Genomic DNA, 24,842 nt, shown 5'->3' on the forward strand with positions numbered 1-24,842 from the left:
TCATAGCCTGGTTCCTCTCTAGGTTTCTTCCTAGGTTTTGGCCTTTCTAGGGAGTTTTTCCTAGCCACCGTGCTTCTACACCTGCTTTGCTTGTTGTTTGGGGTTTTAGGCTGGGTTTCTGTACAGCACTTTGAGATATCAGCTGATGTAAGAAGGGCTATATAAATAAATTTGATCAGAAGTTTGTTTGTATCTACCACCCACAAAGTAACGGGATTACTGAGAGGGCTAATCAAACCATAAAAGGGGGGCTTGCCAAAGCATGCCACTCCACAGGGAAGTCATGGGTAGAGTGTCTTCCCTTAGTCCTAATGAAAATGCACAATAGTATAAACCGGGGAACAGGGCTTAGCCCACATGAGCTCTTAATTGGCCGTCCAATGAACGTTCCATTACACAGACCAATGACTCCAAAACTGACTGACCTGACTGCACTGAATGATGATTTGAGTAAATATATGAAGGAACTAACCCATGCTGTTAGGTCTTTGTATTCCCATTACAGGAAGGCCCAGACAGTTCCAGAACAGGGCGACCCAGACAGCCTACCTGTTGATGTTGGAAAATGAATCAAGCTGAAGGTCCAAAAAAGGAAATGGAACCACCCCAGATGGATACCAGGTCATCGCGACAACACCTACAGCAGTGAAGGTCCAGGAGCGTCAGGTGAGGTACCACCTATCACACTGCCAAAAGATGTCCCAACCATCATAACAGATAAGAGTGCACACCCAGACCCAGATGTTGTTACACATGACCACATTGTTAAAAACAAAACTTGGGGTAAACTTTTATGGTACATGTTTGTGGTTCTTCTTATTCTGCACCAGCAGTCTCTGCTCGGAGGAATAGAGATCCAGGGGAACCAATTGAAAACCAGTAATCAATGTGTAAACATGGTCCAAAATCTGAGTAGAGGAGCCACGCGCTGTTGCGCCTTCTTCACCACGCTGTCTGTGTGGGTCGACCATTTCAGTTTGTCCGTGGTGTGTACGCCGAGAACTTAAAAACGTTCCACCTTCTCCACTACTGTCCAGTCGATATGGATAGGGGGGTGCTCCCTCTGCTGTTTCCTGAAGTCCACGATCATCTCCTTTCTTTTGTTGTTGAGTGCGAGGTTATTTTCCTGACACCACACTCCCGGGGGCCCTCACCTCCTCCCTGTAGGCCGTCTCGTCGTCTGAGAATACGACTGGTTTTCTGAGAACACAAGGCTGCCACAGACCTGATGAAAACAGCCACAGAAGATGCTTAGACTCGTTCACCTTGTTATGACCCTATACCTGTGATGAAAGGTCAAGTTTCGGTCAAACCCACTTCTGAGCTTTTAATTGCTGACAAGATGGTTGCTGCTGTCAGGGGGAGGTTAGATTTATTAAAATGTTGTTGCCAGGTAAAGTCACGCAAGGGGGATTGTAAGCCATTGTAAGTTCAGAGTCACTCGCCTCAACAGTGCATGTGTGCTGGAGGCGAGCGAAAGCTTGGGAGATAGAGGGGAGTGTGGTGGGGGTACCTATACCAGACAGGGGGAGACAGGCCAGGGCAGACRGTGAATAAATTGCCAGATGGAATCCAAGCAGCAGTGCAGCAGGCAATGGGAGTAGGTGTCACACCCACTTGGGAGAAGCTTTTTTCGGGACGCAGATTCCTTGTAGAAAATCCCAGCTAACTAGCTAACATAGCTAGCAAGTCTCTGTCTGTCTTTTCCATGTGGAAAAGGAGGTCATTAGCTAGCTAAATATTTAATGTATCGTCCAGACATCCAAACAAAGTTGTCCCATGTGGCTCTTGTATTTTGGGTGGCAGTGCATGCTTCTTAGGTGGCGGTGTATGCACCTTAAAAGTTGGACACGATCCACCAACTCAATCTCAAAGAAGAGCCACAGCCAACCAAACCGTACATTCAGCATTCCCCGCAGAAGGCCAGACATGATTCAAACGCAGCAACAGGTTCCAGTTAWACAGCTAGTTAGCTTGTTTGTGAGTTTGTTGTGTGTACTTCACTTTGGCTTTGTTTGCAATTTTATAGTCCTGCTGTAGCTCCGTCATAGGATCTTTACCTCATTTTCGCGATGTAATTTGCTCCGTTTTTATWCATAGACACAAAAATGTATAGACAAAAAGTGATGAGAGAATGTAGCTATTTTGGAATGTAACAAAATATCACAACAATTATTGTWACTTTGTCTCCTTTATTGACGATTGTTTCACATTAACAAGAGAATGCAGGGKTTTGAAGCTTTCAGTGCTTTTCAGACTCTCCCTAAAGGAAGATAAACATTAACAAACTAATGGAAAGTGCAATTTACATCAACCCTACACACTCAATWACTAGTATAATCTTAACTTTAAGTCCAAGACTTCCAAACACTGAAAAATACTATTGTACCAGAAATTGTTATTCATTTTAACATAAAAAAGGAGCTGCTTACGTGAGCAGTCAAGGTGTTCACGGGCTCACTTTAGGCCGTACAACTACACACACAGCTTAGTTAAGGCAGCTTTATAGTCAATCATAGAGGTATTAGGCAGAGAAGGTGGAGGAGAGAAGGCTTAGTTTGTTGCACTAAATGAAGGATCATAATTTTCGACACTGGAACAACGTTTTGAGGATATACTGATGGGATCATGCTAAACAAAACACAGCTTATAGCAGAAAGTATTTTAGTAATAAGCATTGTGTGGGGGCTAGCCAAAACATGAGCATGTCAACCTAGTCCATTGAACCTGATTCGTTATTTGGTGCAGATATGAATAAAGAGGTGGTCATTGGCAGGCCAACKCTGTAGTGTAGAATCACAGTGTCTATGTGAGAAKAACGTGCATATTTTCAATACTGTATTATGATAAGCCACTCTAATGTTAACCCTTGTCTCATCCTTGGAAGACATGGTTTTGGTACCATTACACAGTGTTGAGGTTTCCAGCTACTTGTTGACCCCAATGACTGTTAAAGGGTGTATTCTCTGGCCAAATTGTCTTAAACGATGGTGAACAGTGTTACTGATGTTGCACAGCCATGCATTGAGAAAGTGAATGCTGATTTTGATTCAGCCCATTGAAAATGAATACTGAACGTTGTGGTTAAAAGTGGTATCAGGTTATTGGCCATCACATAGCTGGACAGGGGGTTGSTATAGTCAATGATTAACTAATACTGACCACAATTAAATAACACAATGAAAAGGTACTAATTATAGGGGAGATTTCAGGTTTCTAAACCATTTCTCAAGTTAACATTTCTTTTTTTGTGGAATAGCCAGAGGTAAAGGCAGAAGTTGGGGGCTGTGGGAAAAACAGAGGTTGGGAATGTGGACAAGCCTGAGGCTGGTTTTCGGGCTGGGGCTTATTGGCGAGGATCGTCTGGGGCAGGGATCCTTTCCAGGCTGGGCTCCATGCCCCAGATCTCCCGGGCGTACTGGGAGATGGTGCGGTCGCTAGAGAATTTACCACAACCGGCGATGTTGTGGATCACCATCTTGGTCCATTCTTTGGGGTTCTGTTGGGATGGATTGGAAGAGAGGGGAATTAAAACCATTGCAGAATACTGTTATGTTATGTATGTGGAAAAACTCTTAGAATTGACAGGGGAATAGTCAAGTCACCTTTTATTTACAGTGCATTTAAACAGGTCTTAACACTCTTTACAAAAAAAKAAAGAAATTAAGAAAAAATAAAATGATAGTCTATGAAAAACTGACCTTGTAGAGAGCACTGACTTTGTCCTGACATTTGATGTAGGCTTCGTAGTCAGCGAACACCTTGAATCTGCAACACAAACATCATGCTCGGTTAGACATTGTGTGGCTGCGTGTGTATCAGTTGAGTACAGTGTGTCAGCATTTGGGTATTCTTTCGGTGACTCAGCTTTTTCCCCCCACCTGTCATGATGCAGTAGCATGTTGACTATGTCCTTGAAGAGGTCATGCTGGTCGGGACTGAAGTATCCACCAGCGATCTGGTCCATGGCCTGCTTCAGCTCAGGGATGCGATTGTAGTACTCCATGGCATCATATCTGGAAGATCGATAAATTAATAAAGAAGAGGATACATTTATAAAGAAGATAAAACATATTTTTCCATTATGTCATTTTTCCATCTATCATCATTTCCAAGTCATCCCCCCCAAAACATCTGCTTCAGTTCCATCCTTCACCATTCCAAACGTCTTGGCTTCTCCACCAAACTTTACCAAGTAAGCATCCTTCAATGTCATCCAAAAGTTCTCTCCATAGCCATCATCCAATGCCAATCTTTTTGTCTTCTCCACCATCCCTAACCAGAACCTCTTTGACCCACTCACACCCCCCACTGTCTTACCCGCTCTTGTCCATGGCGTCCACGTCATCCACCCTCATACCAAAGATGAAGAGGTTCTCCTCCCCGGCCTCCTCAGCCATCTCTACGTTGGCTCCGTCCATTGTGCCGATGGTGAGCGCTCCGTTCAGCATGAACTTCATGTTGCCAGTTCCAGACGCCTCTGTGCCAGCTGTGGAGATCTGCTCAGATAGATCGGACGCAGGGATGACTKGGAGAGAGWGAAAGAGAGATGGGGAGGRAGAGAGAGAGACAGGGATAAACAGAAATAGAGAGATGAGACCAGGCAGAGAAAGATGTGTCTTAGAACCTTTAACAGAATTTGCCGGCGCTAGCTAGCGCGAAGTCTGAAACGAAGAAGGAAGACGTGGAGGGTTACTTAGCTCCTATGGGCGCATAAAGAAAGAAACCAACAAGTATGTGACTTTTTTACTTTTCTCGGCCAGAGTGACCTTGTAGTTCTCCAGGAAGATGACTTTGAGACGGTCGCCCACCACCTCGTCCTGGTTGACAATATCTCCAATGGCCGTGATCAGCCTGATGATCAGCTTAGCAGTGTGGTAACCAGGGGCAGCCTGGGAAAAATGGAGAAAAACATATGGAAGCACATGGATGCCAAAATCTCATACAGGGTAGCTCAAAAGATTAGCCTGGTCCCAGATCTGTTTGTGTTGTCTTAAACTATAGTCGCTGTCTCCATAGGAGTTGGCAAGACAGCTCAAACAGATGTAGGACCAGGCTAACAAAATATATCTATGACTAAGACTTTTACAATACACTGTGTATCCTTTGTAATGTAATCACACTTTAATTGCTACTCACCTTTCCTCCAATCATGATAGTCCTGGGGGTCCAATYCTTGTTGGGCTCCTTCTTGATGCCTGATTGAAAAAGAAGACAGACGAACTTGGTTTACTGAATAATGTCTCTCAGTAGAGCTGTGAAAGAATGGAGTACAACTCACGGTTGTAGAGAGTGATGATGTGCAGGCAGTTGAGCAGCTGCCTCTTGTACTCGTGGATCCTCTTGACTTGAACGTCGAACATGGAGTTGGGGTTGATCTTCACCTTGTAGTGCTCCTCGAGATAGGCAGAAAACTTCAGCTTGTTCTCCTACAGATAGAAACAGGTGTCAGGAGGAGTGAGAGTCATCGTCTCCGACTGAGATGTTGACTGAAATGACAACGGCAACATATGAAAAGAGACTGTTGCGTTCTGACCTGTTTGACCTTGGCGACGTCCCGAATCAAAGAGTCGTCGTCCACAAACTCCAGCAAATTCTTCAGTTGGTCCAGATCGCGGATGTAATCCTCACCGATCCGCTGCACATTCAAACATTCAGAAATACCCATGTTTAGAAGAATTCTATCAAACACTACTGTCAAAGCCACTCTTACTTCGCTTCAGCTGTATACTCCGCCACATACCTCTGCAATGACTTCAGCCAGTCCAGGATTGCACATGACCAGCCAGCGTCGGGGTGTGATGCCATTGGTCTTGTTCTGGAACTTGTGGGGGTCCACCTCGTAGAAGTCCTTGAACCTGTGGACACAATGAACGAATGATCAAATGCCCCTCTACATCTCATTGACCAATGGGATAGCAAAGTACAGTATAGCTAACGCCAAAATAAAACAACGTGTTTTTTTTTGTACAGAGTGGCCTTGATGATGTCCGAGTGGATGCGGGCCACTCCGTTGACGGCGTGGGAGCCCACGATGCACAGGTGGGCCATGTTGATCTTCTTCTGGTCGCCCTCCTCCACCAGGGACATGCGGCGCAGACGGTCATCGTCCCCAGGGTAAAGGTTAGCAATGCGCTGAGGGAGGAGGGACAAAGGATTTTATAGTAGTTGTACGGCCCTTCCTGTTTTGATCACGTTAGCGAGAGATGCTAGCACATAAAATGTTGAGGCATGTTTTGGACTGTATCTAACTTTTAATCCCTCTAAAAGGCTCTGCAGACGTTACGTCGGATTGAGTCTTTCATCAAGTCACACTGTGTGGTGTTCCCAAATTAGATCTTGATGTCAACCTGGACAGATTGTACAATCTACTCCAGTTCTGTCGTCACATTCTGCGATTGGCTACGTCAACTGCAATGGTTTATTTGATCTGCACATGTGCCAGCACCAGCGGCACAAGCCTCACTCTATGATTATGTGCGAGTGAAGTGAGTTCGGAACAACAAAATATGCATTTTAGAAATAGTTTTCACATACAAATATACACTATATATACATAAGTATGTAGACGCCCCTTCAAATTAGTGGATTTGGCTATTTCAGCCACACCCGTTGCTGACAGGTGTATAAAATACAGCACAAAGACATGCAATCTCCATAGACAAACATTGGCAGTAGAATGGCCCTTACCGAAGAGCTTAGTGACTTTCAACGTGGCACCGTCATAGCATGCCACCTTTCCAACAAGTCAGTTTGTAAAATTTCTACCCTGCTAGAGCTGCCCCGGTCAACTGTAAGTGCTTTTATTGTAAAGTGGAAATGTCTAGCTCACAGAACGGGACCGCCGAGTGCTGAAGCACGTAGAACGTAAAAAMCGTTTGATYTCCGTTGTAACACTCACTACTGAGTTCCAAACTGCCTCTGGAAGCAACGTCAGCACAAGAACAGTTCGGTCGGGAGCTTCATGAAATGGGTTTCCATGGCCGAGCAGCCACACACAAGCCTAAGATCACCATGCGCAATGTCAGGCGTCGGCTGGAGTGGTGTAAAGCTCGCCGCCATTGAACTCTGGAGCAGTGTAAACGCATTCTCTGGAGTGATGAATCACGCTTACCCAACTGGCAGTCCGATTGAGAAATCTGGGGTTGGCGGATGCCAGGATAACGCTACCTGTCCGAATGCATAGTGCCAACAGAAAAGTTTGGTGGAGGAGGAATAATGGTCTGGGGCTGTTTTTCATGGTTCGGGCTAGGCCCCTTAGATCCAGTGAAGGGAAATCTTAACGCTACAGCATACAATGACATTCTAGACGATTCTGTGCTTCTACATTTGTGGTAACAGTTTGGGGAAGGCCCTTTCCTGTTTCAGCATGACAATGCCCCCGTGCACAACGTGAGGTCCCTACAGAAATGGTTTGTCGAGATCGGTGTGGAAGAATTTGACAGGCCTGCACAGAGCCCCTGACCTCAACCTCATAGAACACCTTTCTGAGGATTCGGAACTCTGACTGTGAGCCAGGCCTCATCGCCCAACATCAGTTCCCAACCTCACTATTCTCTTGTGGCTGAATGGAAGCAAGTGCCCGCAGCAATGTTCCAACATCTAGTGGAAAGCCTTCCCAGAAGAGTGGAGGCTGTTATAGCAGCAAAGGGGGGACCAACTCCATATTAATGCCCATGACTTTCGAATGAAATGTTCGACGAGCAGGTGCCTGCATTCTTTTGGTGTCCGAACTCAGAATTAAATAGGCTTCCCCAAAAGAACATGGTGCCTGAACATTTATTTTGATTGCTGATTTTGTACACTTATCAAAATCCCACCAGGTAGCCCGATTTCAGATGTATCACATAAACAAGATTATAAGGGAAATCAATCTTCTTTCAAAGCATGAAAACGTTTAAAACAAACTGTTATATTAATCTGACTATTCACAATAATCGTCAGGTGCCTTGTGGCTGAGGTCAGTCACCAGGATCGGCTCGTAACATCAGCCACACTATACGATAAAGGCTCAACATTTCAGACACTGACAGAACTTTGTTGGAGCCTACGACCACACGTAATGGTACTTAATTGGCAAACCTAGACCCTGTCACACTGAATGAGCCAAGATGTCCGACAATCGTTTACGACCTAAGAATTTGCCCATGATATGGACATTTTGTCTAAGACTGCAAAATCATGGCATAAGACGGCTAAAATCGTACAGTCTGGTGGTTTTAAGATCCATGCCTTTATTATTTGACCCACACTGTAATATGGAGTGATCATTTGGATGTCTCTCTCACTCTCTCTTTCTTTCTCCCACTCCACCCCCCTCCCTCCCGCCCTCTTCCTCTCTCTACCTCCAGGTGGCGTCGGTTAATCTCGAAGATGATCTCCAGGTGTCTGGGCAGAAGGTTTTGGAACAGGTCGATGGGCCAGCGCTCCAGGGCCTCAGGCAAGACTGTATGGTTGGTGTAGGCACAGGTACGCGTAACGATGTCCCAGGCCTGAGAGAGGGGGAAAACACAAAGATGCATGTAGAAGGAAATTGTCTTAGTGAATGTTTGGTCAATCAATTTAGGGGCATCGGAGAGGAAGAGGCTAAGCGAGAGGTTTCACTCTTGCCAAAATCTGTCCAAAATAAGCCCAATGTGTTTCTATTGGCTTATTTTAGACCTAAGCTTGTGACCTGCCTTCCCGCCTTTGGGACAACGACTCCCACTGTTAGGGCAGAGACATGAGCATCTCGTCATTTTATAAAGATCTCTGGGAGCATTCCCCTTTTTGTGGTGAGTATTCTTTACACTTCTATTTTTTGTGCAACACTTTTCGCTTAAGCAGGGGGACCAGCACTATACCTTCTCCCATGTCTGGTGCTCCGTGTCCAACAGGATCCTCATCAGCTCAGGGATGGCCATGGCAGGGTGGGTGTCGTTCAGCTGGATGGCCACCTACAATATAGGCAAGAGAGAGGACATCAGCACAATAGATACAATGCAGTTAGGGAAGGAAACTTTTGCATATACTCTCACACTCCGCCATTGTGTCTTTGGCATAGTACCGTAGAGTGGTCAATGAACGAAGACATTTAGAGAGTGTATGGTGCTTTGATACATATCGTCCGGTTACAACATAGTCTASGACGCTAAGGATATCTATTGTATCTAGCTTACCTTGTCAGGTAGGGTGGACAGGTCCACACGCACAACCTCGGTGGAGCCAAACTTGGAGGACTTGAAGCGACGGACGATGTCCTGCAGAGTGGCCGCCACCACAAAGTACTCCTGCTTCAGACGAAGCTCCTTGCCCTCGAAGAACTGGGGTCAAACACAGATCCACAGTCCATCACACTTGTTTATTATCAATTCCTCATAACAGTGCATTGCTGGCTGGTTAAATAAAAGGTTACATAAACACTGGGTTCTACTCACGTTGTCATTAGGGTAGAGGACACGGGAGATGTTCTCAGCCAAGTTCCTGTCCAGCACAGCCTGAATGTAGCCACCAACATTGACTGTAGAATGGAATAAAAACTTCTGGCCACATCATMCATTTAAAATGCCTTGCACTATACTGTTTTTCCCAGCTCCAATCCTGACAATCTGACTGGTGAATTAGATGACTGACAATATAATTACAAAGGTTGTAAAGATGTTAAGTAATGCATAATTGAATCAGCAGGTTCAAGCAGTAAACCAGACAAGCCCAAACAGTCCAGAAGTAACTCACAGTCTTTCAGGTTGAAATCACATGGGGCCTTGGCAGACCACAGTCTCATGGTGTTCACAACGTTGTTCCTGTAGCCAGGGACCGGGGTGTCATAAGGAAGGGCCAACACTACCTGTCAACATAGCAGGGTCATGTAATGTTTAGTTACGTCGGCAATGGTGACTCTTTCTATGTGGCATCCTTTCTATGTGACCTCTCACCTGTGTGTCAACCCATTTCACCCCTTCGGGGGTGTGCTCCACTCGGCCATAGAAGTGGACGGGTCGCATGTACTCAGGGCGGGCCTTCTCCCAGGGGTTGCCGTAGCGCAGCCAATCATCAGCCTCCTCCACCTGYGAAGAGATGTCAGTCACTACAATGAACTATGAGTTGATTATTCTGATTATACAGCATCATGACTCTACTGTGAGTAGATGACAAAAATGTAAAAATGTGAGAAATTATTAATCAAATAAGTGGACCATCTAAAGCACATGACTCCAACAAGCACTGGAAAGTACCATATACACTCACAGACATGTACATAAATATGGTCAACTTTGCCAGTCAGTCATACCTGCCAGCCATTTACTATTTTCTGGTTGAAGATGCCAAACTCATAGCGGATGCCGTAGCCGTAAGCTGCCAGCCCCAGAGACGCCATGGAATCTAGGAAGCAGGCTGAGAACACAGGTGGGGAGGGAGAGATGAGGTGAGGGTTGTCCTGACCACTGACTGAGCATCACTGTCATTGGCTACACTATTTCTGCAGGGAAGAACCAGTGAGGTGGACTAATCGAGAGCCAAGGAGTAGGAGGAGAAACYCACCGGCGAGCCGTCCAAGACCACCATTTCCCAGGCCGGCATCCTCCTCAATGTCCTGCAGCTCCTCCATGTCCAGACCCAACTGTTAAAAGACGAAGATACATTGTTCAGATTTATAGTACTTTATTAGCCATTATACATTTTAGGATGGAGGGAGGATGAGAGCTACATTAGTGTAATAAGTCGRGCTTTAGCATCTGAATACAAGGGGATGGGGGCACTGTTCAATCTCAGAGTAGGGCCATGGACCTGAAATTATTATATAAAATCAGAAAGTATTCTTGAATCTTACATGAAGTGTGAAAAAAAAGCACTCATTGCCAGTGTCATTAATGTTCAATGTGCCAGTTTCATACCCTCCACAGTGTATGTCACAGACAAGGTACTAGGTTGAGGTAACTATGATGGGACACTGTTATGGTCCAGAAGGGTCCTATGGCCCTAAGGCCTATCYGTCAGTCACCTGATAGGTGGCCTCRTCACAGGCATTCTCCAGTGCCAGGTTCACCATGGTATTCTGCAGGGTGCGCCCCATGTAGAACTCCAGGGACAGGTAGTACACACGCTGGAGAGGAACAACAGAGGAAGGTACATCAAGGAAAGCTAATGCAATACAGTACAGTGCAGAATATCCTCTACATTCAACACACCTTCAGCCATCCAACAGTAGTGTGCCCCCATGTGGTTGCCCTGAGAAATGCAACATCTCTGCCTCTCCTATTCTCCTAGAGAGGCAGCAGCTGTAGCCAAGAGGGGAGAGCCGGTGCTGCCAAAAACAGCAGTGCTATACTTGGGCGACCCGTCAAGCAACAGCTCTTTCTGAGAGAGCATTGGAATGAGTTCAACTAACTCACAAGCCTCTATTAATACCRCTAGTGTACACCAACAACTGTTTCAAAAGATAAAAGTTCTTTATAACACACTTGGATTCATCCCAAGGTCTCACAATAACCTACGTAAAGAGTGTTGCAAACAGTGGCAGTTTTTTTTAACTTATGTCCGTATAGGATTTCTCTGCAGCTGGTCTCCACCTACTACAACGTCACCGAGGACATACAGGTTTTTACATCATATTCTCATTCAGATTCCAATTCATGTATGGGGTATGTAACTCACACTGAAGCTATGCAATGAAATTATAATGAAATCAAATACATTTTTGTCACATGGACCAAATACAACAGGTGTAGACTTTACCGTGAATTGCTTACGTATGAGCCCATTCCCAACAATGTMGAGTTAAAAAGTAAGAAAAGATTAGCAAATAAGAAAAAGGAAATAGTAACACAATTTAAAAAACAATAACGAGGCTATATACAAGGAGTTTCTATTTTTTATTTATTTAACCTTTTTTTAACCAGGAAAAGCCCATTGAGACCCGGRGTCTCTTTTTCAAGGGAGACCTGGCCAAGAAGGCAGCAACAATCAACAACTGCTGGTGGTGAAGGAGACCAGACTACAGAGGTAGTTTACCCAAAAGGCCTTTGTAGATGAACACATACAAATGTATCTTTCTGTGCATATAAAGTGAGGTCCAACCTACCATTTGGTACAATGTGCAATGGTGTGTGAGTGACTTGGCATTTGTAATAAAGCGCAAGGACGCATGATAAACAGAGTCCAGTCTCTGTAAGGAGTACCAGAACAGAGTCAATGTGCAGGGGTACGAGGTAGTTGAGGTAATTTGTACATGTAGGTAAGGGTAAAAGTGACTAGGCAATCAGGATAGATAATAAACAGAGTAGCAGCAGCCTATGTGAAGAGTGTGAAATTGTGTCTGTGTGTGAGTGTTTGTGTTTTGTTTGTGTGAGCGTATATAGTGTGTGAGTGTAGTATGTGTGAGTGTGTTGGTAGAGTCCAGTGAGTGTGCATAGAGCAAGTTCAAGAATGTCAGTGCAAAAAAAGTGGGACAATGCAAATAGTCTGTGTAGCCATTTGGTTAACTGTTCAGCCGTCTTATGGCTTGGGGGTAGAATCTGTTCGGGAGCTTTTTGGTCCCAGATTTGGTGCCCTCGTACCACTTGCCGTGCGGTAGCAGAGAGAACAGTCTATGACTTGAGTGGCTGGAGTCTTTGACAATTTTTAGGGCCTTCCTCTGACGCCACCTGCTTTAGAGGTCCTGGATGGCAAGGAGCTCGGCCTCAGTGATGTACCGAGCCGTACGTACTACCCTCTGTTGCTCCTTGCGGTGTCAAGCAGTTGCTATACCAAGTGGTGATGCAGCCAGTCAAGATGCTCTCAATCGGCATGGTTACATGCACATAATAATGCAGTTATTGTGGATAGTCAGGTTAATATAATAGTTCGTTTAAAACATTTACATGCTTTGCAAGAACGATTTCCCTAACAATCCTGTTTACATGGACACATCTGATGGGACTTGTGTTAAATGCAGAAAATCGGGCACTCAAAATAAACGTTCTACCACAGTGACCATGTTATTTTTGCRAAGACTATTTGATTCTGAGTTGGGACATATGAAGTGTGTATGTGAAAACGACTTATAAGATGCATACTTACAGTTTTTCCTAACTCACTTCACTCGCACATAAGACGGAAGCTTGCGCTACCCGGGACTGGCCTGGCACATGCGCAGATCAAATACACCACTGGAACGCCGATTAAGTCGTTTACATCTTCTAATAATTTGAAAGATTGCTCGCCGTATGCTTACTCGATTATGACCCAATGCAGATTAAGATAAGCAGAGTAAGATGTTGACATGACTAATGTCGTACTCGGCATTCTTCTATAATCAGTTTAATATTGAATTATTAGTGTGCATGTAAACATACTCAATGGTGCAGCTGTAGACCTTTTTGAGGATCTGAGGGTCCATGACAAATCTTTTCAACCTCCTGAGAGGGAAGAGGTGTTGTCGTTCCCTCTTCACGACTGTGTTGGTGTGTTTGKACYATGATAGGTCCTTAGTAAATGTGCAAACCGAGGAACTTGAAGCRCTTGACCTTCTCCACTACAGCCCCGTCGATGTGAATGTGGGTTTGATCGGCCCTCCTTTTCTACTTTTCCTGTAGTCCACGAGTAGCTCCTTTGTCTTGTTGACGTTGAGGGAGATCTTATTGTCTCTGACCTCCCTGTAGGCTGTCTCATCGTCGTCAGTGATCAGTCCTACCACTGTCGTGTCTTAATGATGGTGTTGGAGTCGTGCACAAACACGCAGTCGTGGGTGAACAGGGAGTACAGGAGCGGACTACGCATGCACCCCTGAGGGGCCCCGTGTTGAGGGTCAGTGTGGTGGATGTGTTGTTGTCTACCCTCACCACCCGGGAGCGGCCCATCAGGAAGTCCAGGATCCAGTGTCAGAGGGAGAGTGATGAGTGATGAGCTTGGAGGGCACTATGGAGTTGAACGCTGAGCTTGACGTCAATGAACAGCATTCTAACATAGGTGTTCCTTTTGTCCAGGTGAGAAAGGGCAGTGTGGAGTGCAATMGAGATTGCGTCATCTGTGGATCTGATGGGGCGGCATGCGAATTGAAGTGGGTCCAGTGTATGGGATGATGGTGTTGATGTGAGCCATGACCAGCATTTCAAAGCATTATATTTTTAGAGATGTGAGTGCTAAAGGGCGATAGTCATTTAGGCATGTTACCTTGACATTCTTGGGCACAGGGACTATGGTGGTCTTCTTGGAACATGTAGCTATTACAGACTGGGTCAGGGAGAGGTTGAAAATGTCAATGAAGACACTTGCCAGCTGGTCAGCACATGCTCTGAGTACCCGTCCTGGTAATCCGTCCGTGTGAATGTTAACTTGTTTAAAGGTCTTACTCACATAAACTACGGAGAGCGTGATCACACAGTTCTGTGGAACAGCTCGAAATGAGCATAAAAGGCATTGACACTTTGTCTGTTTGATGGTTTGTTGGAGGGCGTATCGGGATTTCTTATAAGCGTCCAGATTAGTCTCCCGGTCTTTGAAGTCGTCAGCCCTAGCCTTTAGCTCAGTGCGGTTGTTGCCTGTAATCCAGGGCTTCTGGTTGGGATATGAACGTACGGTCACTGTGGGGACGACGTCTTCGAGGCACTTATTAATGAAGCCCGGAACATATTCCAGTCTGTGCTAGCAAAACAGTCCTGTAGGTTAGCCTCTGCTTCATCGGACCACTACCGTATTGAGAGCGTCACTGGTACTTCCTGTTTGAGATATGGTCACATTTGCTAAATGGAGGGCGAGGGAGAGCTTTGTAAGCATCTCTGTGTGTGGAGTAAAGGTGAACTAGAGTTTTTTTGCCTCTAGTTATAAATGCCTCTTCGCTTTATTATTTCTAAGGTCAATACTTTAAAACAAATTACCTTTATTTAACTAGGCAAGTCAGTTAAGAACAAATTCTTATTTTCAATGACGGCCTAGGAACAGTGGGTTAACTGCCATGTTCAGGGGCAGAACGACAGATGTATACCTTGTCAGCTCGGGGATTCAATCTTGCAACCTTTCGGTTGCTAGTCCAACGCTCTAACCACTAGGCTACCCTGGTGATACAGTCCCTACACAAATCTAAGGTTGCTACCCAAGCCGGCTGGTCGTTCTTTCTATTGGTTCGGTTGCCAGAGATGCAACCCAGTCGTTCAGTCTTTTTGTTCTGTATCTATGGACGCGACCCAGTCATTCATTTCAAATGTTCCATTGCCATACTGGCTGGCATCATTCTTATCCCTTGCTTGCTAGCTAGCCAATTACGGCTAACTTACAGTCACGTCAAAGCAGCCAGAATAACAGCTAAGTAGCTGCATTTGTATTTGTTTAAGCTGTTTTCTAGTGACATTTATTTGGATAAATCCATAACAATGAGCTAATGAGGTACGATTTTGCCTGACATAGAAAGTGCGCTCACTCGTCAGGACACTGTTGTTCAGAAGAACAACTCTGTAGTGCCTTGCGGTCGGAGGCAGAGCAATTGCCATATTAGATATTTTACGGACAAAACTTTAACTATTTTGCTGACATAGCTAGACTATACATGTTGAGAACGATTAAATGTCATGGTGGTAACGTCGTTAGCATGTCTACTTTGTGACCGCTAATTTAGGTTTTTCATTTCAAATGTTCCATTGCCATACTGGCTGGCATCATTCTTATCCCTTGCTTATCCATTTCTCATAATCAATCCATTCTTCCCAAAGTCTTCATGTTTACTAATGCATTAATAGCTGTAGTAATAGTAGTGACACTGCTATTAGTAATAGTAGCCATCCTGTTATTTAGAGTGTTTATGTAACCCCATCTCCACCAATGATTGGCATCTCCCTCCCTAGTCGCCCTAACCTTTTAGAAGGGACCACTAATGCGACTATTTTTAACAAGGGACTAGATGCCTTTGTCACTTTATCATGGTCACACTCAATGGGACAGTAGGGAGCTCTGTTTTCCATGTCCTCATTTGCATGCCCTCCTATTGTCGGAAAACCCCATTTGAAATGTCACAGGTCAATCGAAGTCTTGGGTGTCGTTCCCTCCTAGCTTTTCATTTAGGATATCAAACACACCATCCTGATCAATTATGTTGTAGCACTTTATACAACGGGTGAGTCTAATCCTGAATGCTGATTGGTTAAAACCGCATTACAGCCGGTGTCTATTCCACAAGTTATCACAGGCTAAATCTATGACGTTAAAATGCTTATTTACTCTGTTCCATCTGACTGTGCAATCCACTGTCTCAAAAGCATCTAGACATTATCTCACATTTATTTTAGAATAATATTTCATTTTCAACAGCAGAGATTTGTATAAAGCTTGCTGTCTGTCTCTCCGACATTTGCAACATTGTTTCAGTATTCAAATTCGATTTTCAGCTGTCCCATAGTAAAGAATGTGTCGGGAGTCGGGACGAGACAGACAGGCAGCCAGCGTTTCTCAGCCAGTCAAAATCATGACTCAGCTGGCATCATTTTTATAGATATATACAGGGCACAACAAAGCCTATTCCCCCTCAGGAAACTAAAAAGATGTGGCATGGGTCCTGAGATCCTCAAAAGGTTCTACAGCTGCAACATCGAGAGCATCCTGCAGGTTGCATCACTGCCTGGTATGGCAACTGCTCGGCCTCCGACCACAAGGCACTACAGAGGGTAGTGTGTACGGCCCAGTACATCACCGGGGCCAAGCTTCCTGCCATCCAGGACCTCTATACCAGGCGGTGTCAGAGGAAGGCCCTAAAAATTGTCAAAGACTCCTGCCACCCTAGTCATAGTTCATAGAACCCTAGTCACTGTTCTCACTGTTACCGCACGGCAAACGGTACCGGAGCGCCAAGTCTAGGTCCAAGAGGCTCCTAAATAGCTTCTACCCCCAAGACTCCTGACCAGAGCTAATTAAATGGCTACTCAGACTATTTGCATTCCCCCCCCTCTGTTATTATCTATGCATAGTCACTTTAATAACTCTACCTACATGTACATATTACCTCAATTACCTCAACACCGGTGCCCCCGCACATTGACTCTGTACCGGTACCCCCTGCATATAGCCCCGCTATAGTTATTTATGGCTGCTCTTTAATTATTTGTTATTCGTATCTCTTACTTTTTTTTGTTGCTTTTTTCTTAAAACTGCATTGTGGTTAAGGGCTTGTAAGTAAGCATTTCACTGTAAGGTCTGCACCTGTTGTTTCGGCGTATGTGACAAATAAAATTTAATTTAATGCCAACCCCACATACAGTATAATGCCACACTAATAGCCACTCCCAATTTAGCCTGCTCTAACTTTGGCCTATCACGCCAAGTAATTGCATCCCACTTTTAAAATTCATATTGTTATCTTGTTGCTATATTTGCATAGCTTCTTTCATGTAAACGTATTAGCATATTGCTATTGATTAACAATTTCTTTTGTGACTTTGATGTGTGCTTGGGGTTATGGTCTCGCTGGAAGATCCACATGCGGTCAACTTTCAGCCTCCTGGCAGAGGCAACAACGTCGATGCTGTTGACCTTAACAAGGGCCCCAGGACCGTGGAAGCAGAAAAGCCCCATAACATCAAAGATCCACACCATATTTTACAGTAGTATGCATGAGCAAAATCAAAACCATAACTACCTACAAATATGATGACGGACCTTGATGTTATGGGGCTATTTGCTTCCACTGGTCCTAGGAGCGTCTGCTAAATGACAAATGTTATGCACTAGCAATGTTTAGAAATCTTCAGAGGAAGTGAACCTGCCTCCTGTTAGACAGCTGGTTGTTGTGTTTCAGATCTTGGAGGCGGGGTGAGGTGGTGGACTGTGTGACAGTGGAGCCCTACATGCTGGTGGACTTTGTGAATCTCACAAACAACACTAAAGTGGACTAAACTAAAGTTTACAAGAGGTTCAAGGCCTCAGAATACGGCATAGACTTCGGATATCAGGAGGATGAAACTTGGCCGCAAGTGGATCTTCCAGCGAGACAATAACCCCAAGCACACATCAAATTCCACAAAGAAATTGTTAAGTTCCCGGACTTGAACCCATTGAAAACCTGTGGTTCGAATGGAAGAGAGCTGTACATAAGCGCAGACAAACTATATCAAGGATCTGGAAGATTCTGTATGGAGGAATGGTCTAAGATCCCTCTCAATGTGTCCAATGTGTTCTCCAACTCATAAGATATTTAGAAAAAGGCTCAGCGCCATTATCCTCGCATGGTGAAGTATTGAAAGGTATTGAAAAGAGGGGTGTCAATCATTTTGACCCCTACATTTGAGAAAAAAGTATTACTTGTTAAACAAATCGCTTCTCTGAGCAATTGTATTAGTTTAAAATAATATAATTTCCCAATTTTTTGGAACATACAATATAGCTCATCTTTATATTTTTTTATTTATTTATTTAACTAGGCAAGTCAGTTAAGAACAAATTCTTATTTACAATGACGGCTTACACCGGCCAAACCCGGACGACGCTGGCCAATTGTGCGCCGCCCTATGGGACTCCCAATCACGGCCGGTTGTGATACAGCCTTTATCAAGGTTGTCAATAATTTTGTACACACAGTGCTTTCAGAAAGTATTCTTACCCTTGACTTTTTCCACATTTTGTTGTGTTACAGCCTGATTTTAAAATTGATTAAATTGAGATTTGTGTCACTGGCCTACACACAATACCCCATAATGTCAAAGTGGAATTATGTTTTTAGAAATGTTTACAAATTAATAAAAAATGAAAATTTGAAATGTCTTGAGTCAATAAGTATTCAACCCCTTTGTTATGGCAAGCCTAAATAAGTTCAGGAGTAAAAATTTGCTTAACAAGTCACATAATACTGTGCATTCAAAAAGTGTTCAGACCCCTTGAACTTTTCACATTTTGTTACATTACAGCCTTGTTCTAAAATGGATGAAATTGTTTTTTTCCTCATCAATCTACACATAATACCCCATAATGACAAAGCAAAACCAGCATTTTAGAAATGTTTGCAAAAGAAACAAGCCATGAGGTCAAAGAATTTGTCCATAGAGCTCCGAGACATGACTGTATCGAGACATGACTGTGTCGAGCCACAGATCTGGGGAAGGGTACCAACTTTTTTTGCAGCATTGAAGGTCCCCAAGAACCCTGCGGGACACCTTTCGTAGTGTCGAGGAAACCTGATGTAACACCATCAGTAGATACACATTGAGTTCTATTTATCAAGTCACTTTTAAACAAGTTATATGCAGCCTGGTCTAGGCCAATTGAGGAATGCCTTTGAATTAGCAGTGAGTGATCAACAGTATCGAAAGCCTTTGACAGGTCAATGAAGATGACAGCACAATGTTGCCTTTTATCCATACAGTTAATATTTATAACTAGGGATGCAGCATAGATAGTGCTATGACCTGGTCTAAACCTGTCTGATGTACAGTACATTTAGAATACATTTCAAAGATATGAAAGATCTTAGCTGAGAAATAATCAAGAATTCTAATATTTTACCTAGGCAAGAAATTGGGCGATAATTATTTAGGGTCACCACCTTTGTGAACGGGGAGTACAGTCCGCCTTCCAAACCTGGGGATAGTACCAGATATATCGCCAGGTTAAAAATATGGGTTAATGATTCAGCAATCAAGGTGCAGAGATCTGCAGCAAATCAAGCATATCAGCCCCAGTGGACATCAGTCTTAAGCAAGGCTTCTAGCACATTACAGGTAGTAAATTGTTGAAATGAAAAAAAAAAGATTCACTAGAATTGGACAGAATCAATGTAACATTTATTTTTCCAATGTGTGTATGTAACTATTTTCTGGGTAGACATTCATCTGCAAATGTATGATGTATTTTTCTGTTCAATAATCCAAGATTCTCAACTATAACCGTATGTGATGCATTTGTTCATAACTCTTGCTCAATATTACATCCATAAAATGACTTTCTTTAAGAACATAACAAATAATATTCGATATTTTTAAAGGTTGAATTAAATAATTACTTTGTTTCACATTAAATAATATGCTCTGTAAGAATATAATAAGTAATTAAATATATTGCTACTCTTAAAGATGCACTATCCAGAAATCGCTCCGCCATTTCCTGGTTGTTGAAATTATAATAGTTAGCCTAATTTCAGTTTATGTGACAAACAAGCAAGTATAGTGTAGAGAATCATTGTAACTTCTAAACCGCTGTGAAAATATATATTCCATAAACAAAAAATATTGTAGCTCGTGTACAAAACCGAAAAATTAAAGCCACAAAACGTGAGAAACAGGAAGCATAGAAATAGCGCACATAAAACAGATCTACCACTTCTTAGACTTGCTTTTCAAAGAGAATGACAGACCTATAACTCACATTGTTATGTGAATTGATCGGGTCGTCCAAAAAGTTACATATTGCAGCTTTAAGCATTTTAAATGTATTGAATGTAAAACCCTGTATGCGTTTTTGTTTTTGCGTGTTGTGATGTTTTTGTGTTACAAAAATCTATACATTCTTAAAAAATGTACAGATTTAAATTTAGATCCTTCAAATGTATTGAATTTATATGATGACATTTTTTTTTTAATAGAGTATGCGAACGTGAGTAGATTATGTTGAAAACGACAGGCGTCCATCTTGGATGCTGTCTCCGGTTTATTTATAAAACCAGTGATTAAGAATGAGATAATATACAGAAATGTACTGAATGTCTTCTCATCCAGAGATGCAACATCATTATGTAGCCTAACTGGCAAGGAGCTTTGATGGAGCGCTTAATGTAGAATGTGGCATTCCTTTACCATTCTCCCTGCATAATCACATTGAGGATGAAATAGTCTACATTCCCCTCAATTGATATTATGGCATAACACTTATGTAATTTTAGCGTCTGAAGCGCAGAGTCTAGATTTCAGCATAATTTCACGTAATGCGCAGTGATATTTCCTGGGAAAGCCACCCCTCCCCACTTTACCCGGAGTCTGACAGCGGCGCAGGCCTACGTGCCGAAGCCTGCAATATGTGCGGAAGATTGCGATGGACGGGAACACTGTGTCACTGCGGCAACTCGACCGCTTACCTTGGGGTCTTCTTCGTAGTAGTGCTGCTGCGTCCCGATCCATCGGCCAACCAGATGGTCGCGACACGGTGTTGGCCAACGCGAAGTAGTAGTCTCTTTTGGTCGCCACATTTCGGTCCTTTACGAGCGTAAAGTGGAGATGCGATTAAAATTAGTCTTGAGGTCTGAAACATTTTCCACTCCTGCAAGCCCTCGCACCGATATCTGCTTTCTCTTCTCCTGTCTGTCAGTGGTTTAGGCATCTTGGTAAATGCGTATTTTCTATTGTACGACTGTAGATCCGAATGGCAAATATCGACCTAGGGTGAGGAGAGATGGCAAGTAACGAACTGCGTTATGCCTATGTTTGTCAAATGTTTGCCCTGCCTCCCTCTGACCAGTGGGGTTTCACTTGATAGCACAGCCACAAAGTCTATATCGTAACGCTTCAAAAAACACAAATGCTTTCTGGTCTTACGTTAAGGTTAGCATAATGTAGCACTGTGGTTAGGTTAAAAATCAGATTTTAAGAAGATAATTTAGAAAGGGCGGGGTTTATGACTTTATGGCCGTGGTAATTTGGGACGACTGTCAAGTGGTGGACTGCTCTGGCATTATTGTATCACACGACCGAGTCCCGGCACCAACCGCTCCAAATGTGTGATCCAATCCAAACCAAGAATAGCTGTCTTGTCTTAACTCCAATGTTGTTAAACAATGTATATGTAAGACACTACACTTTAATAGCCAACAAACAACGCTAGAAGAAACCTTAATTGAAACAATTAAAACCACCCCCCTCTGTTTTGGCTAAAAGCCTGGAGGGAGGTCTGGACAAATGTAGCCACAACTATCAAAATTCATAGAACAAGTCCCATGGACCAATGAGACGCCACACACCTGATATACAAAATACAGTTTAACATGTTTTGAGCCTATACAGGTGTTGTTTGTATTGTACTATTGATTTACAAATATGGAGATAAACAGCTTAATATTTTTGAGCTTCTGGGGCCTGTTGCGACAAAACAGGATTAAGGGTTTAACCAGGAATCTTGGTGATCCACTGGCTCATATGACCGTAATCCGTTGCCACTAAAGATGATAGGGGGCAAGGAGATATATTTATTGGATATTAAATTACCCATGCAGATTATTCTGTGGAGCTAGGCCTGCTTCAGACAGGCTAAATTCCGCCATCTATTTATCTCATCCCTTAATGTCAGTCGCAGTCACCACAAATGGAAACCCAATAGTTATTCACTGACTCATATACATTGTAATATCAATATAACTAGACCCAACTGTTATTATTTAATAACGTTGATGATATTACATTTCAATGATTTTGAGAATAAAAAAAGATTTTTAGATTGTATCGCTACAGTAAAATAGATAAATTTACAGTTTTCCCATAGACAAAAGGCCTATAATATAAAATATAAATAATATGGGCACAGAGGGAAAAACCCACAATCATAATATCTGTAAACCAGTTGTTTTAAAGGAGGACAGTTGTTAAAATGCAGATGTGGGCATTTTCGTGATAAATTGTACTTCAGTAATGTTCAAAACAAAGACATGCTGATGTGCCAAGAATATTAAGTATATCAACATTTGTTCTAACTAAGATATCAAAAACTGTAAAAACACTATGTGCTTTACTGCAAAAGAACCAGGCCTCATAAATTATGACTTTATCCCTTTTTCTTCAGTGTGGCCCTAAGTACTCTTTCATATAAACAACATACATACATTTCCACTATGAATGTAAAACACACATGTGTAACATTAGTTCCTTATAATTGAGGACAAAACAAAGGCAGGAGTAACCACACTCCTTCGGAAAACTGAAGGTCACAGTAATGACATCTCTACAAGATGGAAAGACCAGTAATCCAGCTAATTATACAAATGAATACATACACGCATTCAAAGGTCTGACTATAACCACACTCTCTGCATGTCTGCACACTAAAATATAAATGCAGGACAAACTCCATACCACATCAAACTGAAACAGCCAAATGAATTGATGCAGTAGCCCTCCCTGCGCCTTAGCTTTACACACGTATACCGCACAAACATCATAAGAGGCCAAAATTCGTCAAAAAACGAACCCAAAAAAACCCAAATTCCTCTGGCCAACGCTAGGACAATTAACAAATTGAAAAGCACACAATACTAACTAAATAAATTCAAACACATATGGTCCCTCAGCACGCCACTGTCGCATAGCAGGGAAGATTGCCGGATGTGTCCCGATCCATGGGCTGGTGGCCCACTCTGGGGGCCCTCCTCCTTCCTCAGGCAGGCCACATTTGTGGAGGCAAGCAACAAGCCACAGCGTAAATCACATGCCCTGAACAGGGTGCAAACCCCTTTATTTTGTGAAGCAGTGAAAGCGTGCCTTCACCGAGGACAAAGGTCATTTCAACTCTGGCCCTGGATCCATGCATGGCATGTCTGAGCGCTCGGACGGTGTGCTTCCGGGGGTCTGTGCAAACGTCGTGTCAGGAGAAAAAGGCTTGGCGAGCCATACCCCCCTGTCTCCCAGCAACCACCAAGAATTCACCTGTTCCAAACACAAATCTCATCATTACTACCTCAAAACACCAGTATATCTTGACACGCCATGATGTTATAAATAGGGGTTGTGTGGCTTTACCTTGTGATAGCAACTGATGATTTCAGAGGGCCCGAGATTCTGGATCATGGACTGAAGCCAGGCCATTTGCCAACACATTGCCTGATCACACATTCCCGCATGCAGACCATCTGAAATCAAAAGCCATGAGGAAATGTACAACCCAATCAATGCACATCACTGGCCAACTGCAGAGTGTTCCGTCAATGGACAATATCAAAAAGCTCTATGTCACGCTGACATTAATCTGTGAAAGGATTCCCTATTCAACAAATCGCCTATGGGCACGAGGGCGCTTTATCCTAGTGTTGACAGTCCACTCACGCAATAATTGGGCAACTGTACACCAAACGTAATGATATCCTACTATTGTTAACAGTTGTCCGTAATTTGTAGATCCTCTTACTGCAATCCTATAGAACTCCTCTGAGTCACAGAGTTTCTGTGGCCAGGAAGGACGATGAGACATCTGCTAATGCTTTGATAGCCAGACCACACTCCTTAAACTTGTGCGGCAAATTGTGGCCCATGTTCAGCATCCCCACCTGCAGTACCAGGAAGGCGCTCCCCTAGCAAACAAGCGCAAGGCACTCAAACCATTTGCTCACACTCATGTGCAGCTCCGTCCAGTCGCGGTGCCTTAATCCTGGGGACCCCAGTATCTGCAAGAACCTGATGCCATCATCAGAAACCTGATCTTCTATACAGATAGGTCTATCAGGAAGGCCAACGTGGGTCCAACCGGGTCCTGAGACCCTTTCTGCGAAGGCTCTCCTCAGCACAGTGCTTCTTCTCCCACCACATAGTCGCACGCAATGGCAATGCCATTGTCAGGCAGCAGAAACGGAACACAACATTTGGGCCTTCAATAGGCTAGTGGCCACACCATGGTGCCTGAGGGGAGTGGCAAAGAGGTGCGATGCCATTAACGATCACTTGGTGTACTGATTGCTGGGAAAATAAAAAAAACCTTAGAAAAATTCCACGCCTGTGTGCCTCACAATAAGAGCTCATATGTCATGGCTCACTTGACTTTACGAGATATACCTAAAATCTTTTTTTGAGCTGCCTGTCATCTCTTGGAGCTGGGGCGAGGACACAGAAATAATATATAATACCATTGTGTTAACAGTTAGCATACAGTGAATTGAAGCAATCTCACCTCCCTCTCAAGTTTTTTTATCACGGATCAGTTCCCTAAATTGATCTCTCTTC

General features: G+C 43.6%; 1 protein-coding gene across 2 annotated transcripts in view; it reads right to left on the minus strand.

Moving 5' to 3' along the window:
* Positions 1-2,668: 2,668 nt before the first annotated feature.
* The window catches only part of LOC111960301 (glycogen phosphorylase, muscle form), a 33,340-nt gene continuing 11,166 nt past the window's right edge, over positions 2,669-24,842 (minus strand). Inside the window, exons 1-20 of one of the 2 annotated variants that reach the window (XM_023982251.2) lie at positions 21,002-21,362; positions 10,982-11,083; positions 10,522-10,600; positions 10,271-10,374; positions 9,915-10,046; positions 9,715-9,826; positions 9,417-9,499; positions 9,159-9,302; positions 8,844-8,936; positions 8,346-8,492; positions 5,972-6,135; positions 5,744-5,858; positions 5,537-5,638; positions 5,282-5,429; positions 5,140-5,198; positions 4,751-4,892; positions 4,321-4,528; positions 3,882-4,016; positions 3,702-3,768; positions 2,669-3,499 (exon numbers count right to left, since the gene is read on the minus strand). In XM_023982251.2, coding sequence (XP_023838019.2) covers positions 3,347-3,499; positions 3,702-3,768; positions 3,882-4,016; positions 4,321-4,528; positions 4,751-4,892; positions 5,140-5,198; positions 5,282-5,429; positions 5,537-5,638; positions 5,744-5,858; positions 5,972-6,135; positions 8,346-8,492; positions 8,844-8,936; positions 9,159-9,302; positions 9,417-9,499; positions 9,715-9,826; positions 9,915-10,046; positions 10,271-10,374; positions 10,522-10,600; positions 10,982-11,083; positions 21,002-21,112 — 2,400 coding nt within the window. In that variant the 5' untranslated portion in view covers positions 21,113-21,362 and the 3' untranslated portion in view covers positions 2,669-3,346. Of the gene's footprint in view, positions 3,500-3,701; positions 3,769-3,881; positions 4,017-4,320; positions 4,529-4,750; positions 4,893-5,139; positions 5,199-5,281; positions 5,430-5,536; positions 5,639-5,743; positions 5,859-5,971; positions 6,136-8,345; positions 8,493-8,843; positions 8,937-9,158; positions 9,303-9,416; positions 9,500-9,714; positions 9,827-9,914; positions 10,047-10,270; positions 10,375-10,521; positions 10,601-10,981; positions 11,084-21,001; positions 21,363-24,842 lie in introns of those variants that run through there. The other variant, XM_023982250.2, reaches the window with a different exon arrangement.

Source organism: Salvelinus sp. IW2-2015, linkage group LG37 (assembly GCF_002910315.2).
Source record: "Salvelinus sp. IW2-2015 linkage group LG37, ASM291031v2, whole genome shotgun sequence".
Lineage (NCBI taxonomy): Eukaryota > Metazoa > Chordata > Actinopteri > Salmoniformes > Salmonidae > Salvelinus > Salvelinus sp. IW2-2015.